This window comes from Myotis davidii, unplaced genomic scaffold (genome assembly GCF_000327345.1).
Source record: "Myotis davidii unplaced genomic scaffold, ASM32734v1 scaffold327, whole genome shotgun sequence".
Lineage (NCBI taxonomy): Eukaryota > Metazoa > Chordata > Mammalia > Chiroptera > Vespertilionidae > Myotis > Myotis davidii.
Window position 1 is genome coordinate 174,385 of NW_006298628.1, and position 5,166 is coordinate 179,550.

The following is a 5,166-nucleotide window of genomic DNA, read 5'->3' on the forward strand; positions in this document are numbered from 1 at the left end:
TAGGAACGAAAGGAACATGTAGAGGGAAGGGAGAGCAGGGAAGCACAGTAACCAAGACAAGGGCACTGCTTCTCTGACCACGCACTGTTTGGGCAGGGGTGGTTGGCATTGGATGAAAAATACACTGCTTGTCAACATCCCAGTGGGGCCTGGGAATGGTAAGCTAAGAACAGCACATTGACTGAGTTATGAACCGGCACAGGAAGTACAGAAATGAGTAATGCATTGTTTCTGCCCTCATAAAGCCTCTCTAAGAGGAAAGGTGGACACACAGACCTAAGTGGGATAAGAGTGAGGCGGGTGGACTGGACCACTGCGTAAGGACTGATGGTGTCCTGTGGATGAACTTAATGCCTTAGTGGGGGGATTAGGACCTAGAAGACCCATGCAGTTTCCACACCTAATTTGTCACTGACTCTCTGGTCACCCCGGGTGAACTTTGAGCCTTCAACAGTGAGATGAGGTTAGTAATCCCAGGCCACTTTCGTTCTTGCCAGATGGTGGGAGGATTGACTAGTGTGATGTCACGCCCAAAGAGCTTTGAGCTACTTAGAGCTGGCATAGTACTCACATTCTCACCCCGGGAGTGGATGGCTGCTGCCCGTTGATGATCTCTTTTGCCAGGACTGGGCCCCCTGGTTCAGCTCTGATGGGCACTGAGGCATGAAGGCCAGCGTGATAGCATACTTTACCTGCAGTGAACTCATTTACTCCCTTGTTGGCTTGAGCATGCTTTCTACCCAACTGGAGTTTAACTCTTTGCTAAGCTCTGGCTCTCTCTGCTGGGCAGGTTTTACCTCCTGCTGTGACTTCCTCCCTGTGCTTAGTTGAGCACTCCTCTCTGTTTAGGGGGAGCTGGGAGAGCAACTTGAGTAAATTATTTTCCCCTAAAGAACCTTCAGGTGGGTTTTTCAATGAAAGGAATAGGTTTTAAGGTTCCTATCATTAACTGGAAATTTTCAGATGCACCTACAGATTACAGTATGTGCCAGATCTAATTGGGCACTTCTCTGATCTCCGATGTTCTTGGAGGCCTTCATGTCAGCTCACATCCTCTGTTCTGGTGAGAGCTACCTTTTGCAAGCCAGAAAAACACACATGGGGGAAGTCAAGTAACTTGTGCAAGGCCACCTGACAGCTCCACAGTGAGCTGCACTAGTGTGCAAATCTCGTAGTGCTTGCTCCACCGGGGTCCTTTCCTTTACCTTTAGTGCCCTGGCAGTCGCTGCTAGGGAGGGAAGTGTATGGAATAAGCAAAACTGGACAGATGCTGGTTGTAGATTTTGATTTAGCCAGTGGGCCAAGGCAATATGCTTTGCAGCATGGGATCCAGTTTCTCTTTCCAAGAAAAAAAATGGACCTACAAAAGCTTCCTATTTAGAAACAGGTTAGGTTCTGGAAGATGGTTTTGTAACTCCCAGGTGACACCAGGAGGCCAGTCCGTACACATCCGCATAAAGCTCAGAGAGAATGAGCTTTCATGTGTTGATAAAGACATGGTTTGGGGTGCCTCCCAGTACCTGTTCCTCTGCACACGAGATTGTATCCTCTCTTGGCTTTTTGGGTGGTGGTGGCGATTTCTACTTTCCATTCTTGCTGTAGTTGCTTGCCTCTTCTTAATTAGCTCCATGTACGGATCCTAATCGGGGAGGAGTGGCTGGGGCCAGCGGGTGACCGGTTTCCTAGGTTGTCCCTTTGCTGGTGCCTCACTGCTGGACAAGGCCTGTGGGCCCTGACACTCTTTGCTCTGGGCTCACAGGAGGCTTTGCCTGGAGGGAGTAGTGGGTGAAAAGAATCTAGTTAAGGGACTTGTGGCTTAAATGGTGATGGGATTAAGAGAGTCATAGTTCTGAGTAGTCTTTGGTGAAACCTGAAGAAGCACCTCAGAAGAACTGTTTGAGAAGTTAGAATTCTAAGCAGTGAAGCTTTGTAAGCACAAGCATTTGTCTTATGTAGTCTTAGGCTAGTCGGCTCTTAGATGCTTTAAAATAAATGTTTGACCAGGTTTCAGGCAGCTCTCAGTAATAGTGTGCCTGCCGGGCTGGTTGGACCCCATTTCCAGACTGTGAGCGTGGTGATGGGCCGGAGGGAGGGAGGAAGGCGGTGAGGGTCCGGAAACGGTTTCAGCTGGGCCAGTTGAGGATTTAGTATTGAGGAAGGAAAGACATGTTGTGAACAGTTTGAAGAAAGCAATAGACATTGGTCTGAGGTGCAAACCAAGGATGGAGGGTGGACATTATAGAAAGGGCAGTTTGGGGTCAGTGGCAAGAAACAATTCAGTGACAGTTGACGAGCAACCTCCTGCAGTGGACACAGGATCTTCCTCCCACCAGAGTGTTGAAGGTACCTCAGCGATTAGTGGGCTAATGCCATCCTGGCGGTGGGCAGAATTCATGCACTCTGGTTCTCTGCCTAACAGTCAGTATTAGAGAGCAAGCTTTTGTCAGGCTGTTGTGCAAGACTACAGATTTCGGGAGCAGGTGGGAGTCATGGGACATGGTGTGAGCTCAGGACAGGTCAATGCTCTGCTAATCCCTGGGGCATCTCTGCAGTTGTGATGGCACCTTTCTCTTCCCACAGGCCAATGGCCACGTGTCTCCGGACCAAGAAGAACCCATCCGCCCGGAGAGCACAGCCAGGGCACCTGCTGAGGATGAGACCCAGGTGGGTCTCTGCTTGGTCTGGGTGTGGGTCTCTGCCTTTGCCGTTTGCCTCGTGTTCTTGGGCTGTTATTAGGAACCTCTCAACAGACTCTGAGGCGGAGAGAAGAATCAGTCTGGGATGATAGTTCTGAAATTCTGTTTCAGGGCTGGGGTTTGGTGCTAGTGTTCCTTCGAAACTGTCAGAGTGTTAGTGCGGAGTTGTGAGGTCACAGCGGAGACAGGGGAGCCGTACGGCCCCTTAGTTTCCAGTCTCTTGACTTTCTGAGAGCTGCCCGAGTGCAGGCTCCTGGTGCTGCTGTGCAGATCTCATTGTCCTTCTGCTTCAAGCACACAGTAGCCATTGTCAGGGGAAGGAGGTCAGATAATCAGGAGGAAAGCTGGGAGGGAGGCAGGCCTCAGCTACGGCAGGACCAGTCCAGAGGACACAGCCGTTGGGGCCATGGAGTTACGGTCAAGGTTGCCTTCAGAGGAGTGCTCCCAGGGAAGTCTGCCTCTTCCCTGGGAAAGCAGAAATCTCTGCAGTCGGGAGAGAGAAAGGCCAGCGCCATGCGAGGAGGCATCTTGTGCTGCCACATTTAATCTTCACAGGAACCCAGTGTGCTAGCACTGCTCTCTCCTTCATGCGGGGGCAGATAGGCTCCGAGAGAGGAGCAGCTCACCACATATTATTCAGCACTAATCAGTGGAGGAGTTAGGATTCAAAGGTAGGGTCATCAGACTCCAATCCGTGCTCCTTCTCTTACATGCACTGCTTGGTTTGTGGCTGTTGGGCCTGAGCACAGATCTGTGGGTCAGTCAGGGACTGGGCTTTTTCAGTGCCAAGCACTGTGCCAGGCACTCTCCCTGCCTCTGTTCCTGCTTCTGAGGTCAGTCACCAGAGATGGTGTGAGAGTGCTTTGGGGTCCTTGGGGAGAGAGCCAGGGGAGTTCAGAGCTTAGCCCACCAGTCTCATCTCTGCCTGTTTAGTCCGTTGACTCAGAGGACAGCTTCGTCCCGGGCCGGAGGGCTTCTCTGTCTGACTTGACCGACCTGGAAGACATTGAAGGTCTCAATGTGCGGCAGCTGAAAGAGATCCTGGCTCGTAACTTCGTCAACTACAAGGGCTGCTGTGAGAAGTGGGAGCTGATGGAGAGGGTGACACGGCTGTACAAGGATCAGAAAGGCCTCCAGCACCTGGGTGAGTGGCAGCTGTCACTCCACAGCATAATAGCATCTTCCAAGGAAGGAGTCTCCTTACACGTTTGCCCCATCTAGTAATAGCTGCCATTTGGAGTTGAGTGCCAGGACTGGGTTAGGCGTTGTATACGTTTATTTAGCCCTCAGAGCAGCCTATGGCATAGGCATTATTCATCCCCTTTCTGTTTTAGAGCCCAGAATTGAATTGAGACTTTCCTGGTCTAAGTTCATGGCCTTTCCCACCTTATGTCACCCCCACCACTCTCCCTACTACCTCCAACAATACTTAACCAGTAGGGAGATTAGGAAGCAAATGTTTGCGCACACTGTGTGAAGAGACTCTCATACCTGGGCTTTTCCTTTTATTCCTTTCCCAAATCATTCTACACGGTATCATTTTCAGGTGACAGCCAGTATAGTATCTAGGTCTGTGATCAAATTAGTTTGTAAAAAATACTTAGTTATGACCCCTACCCCCCGTTACTGATTCGTGGTAGATACTACGAATTTGCTTTACTAGTAAAGGCAGAAAGTCCTGCAGAAGAGAAACGTGTTTAGCTCTGCATTTCCTGAAATGATGTCACTTAGAACTCTCTCCCCCTCCCGTCCTTCCCTCTCCTCCCCAACTGATTTAGTTCCTGCCAACCAACATTTCGATTCCTTGCATGCTAACAGTAGTTGAAGTCAGATTTCAGGCTCTCCTCTCCCAGTAGCTCAAATTCATCAGAGTTAGGGGACGTCTGGCCAGTCACCTGATCAGGCTCACTCTTCCCTTTGGGACTGTCCCCAGAATCGCCCTAGAGTTGTGAGGACAGAGAGAATAGGAGATGGGAACTCCGGAGGGGAACTTCATCAGGATGCCCTGGCTGACTGGAACAGACTGTACCTTCTTTCTTGACTTAATGCTAGCTTTAAAAGCAATGGGAATGGGCCCTAGCTGGTTCGGCTCGGTGGATAAAAGTCAGCCTGCGGACTGAAGGATCCCGGGGTCAATTCCGGTCAAGGGCACATGCCCTGGTTGTGGGCTCAATCCCCAGTAGGGGGCGTGCTGGAGTCAGCCGATCAATGATTCTCTCTCATCATTGGTGTTTCTATCTCTCCCGCTCCCTTCCTCTCTGAAATCAATAAAAAAAAAATAGCAAGGGATATTGTGCTTATGCAGTATCCTTCCTGCTTGGCAGTTTTGTTCATGCAAATCAGTAGAGCCCCTCTGTTCTGAGACTAGACCAGACACACCAGCAGGAGCTTTCTGAGTCCTCAGCGTGTGCACTGAGTGGGGAGGGCAGGTGTTTCTCTGGGCTCTCGGCCACCCTGGTTCCCAGCAGGG

At 50.6% G+C, this 5,166-nt stretch overlaps 1 protein-coding gene across 3 annotated transcripts in view; it reads left to right on the plus strand.

The window, feature by feature from the left end:
• RFFL (ring finger and FYVE-like domain containing E3 ubiquitin protein ligase) overlaps positions 1 to 5,166 on the plus strand; it is a 72,437-nt gene that overhangs the window by 62,072 nt on the left and 5,199 nt on the right. For all 3 annotated transcript variants that reach the window (XM_006774201.2, XM_006774200.2, XM_015570821.1), the window contains exons 4-5: positions 2,581 to 2,664; positions 3,630 to 3,840. In XM_006774201.2, coding sequence (XP_006774264.1) covers positions 2,581 to 2,664; positions 3,630 to 3,840 — 295 coding nt within the window. The remainder of the gene's footprint in view (positions 1 to 2,580; positions 2,665 to 3,629; positions 3,841 to 5,166) is intronic.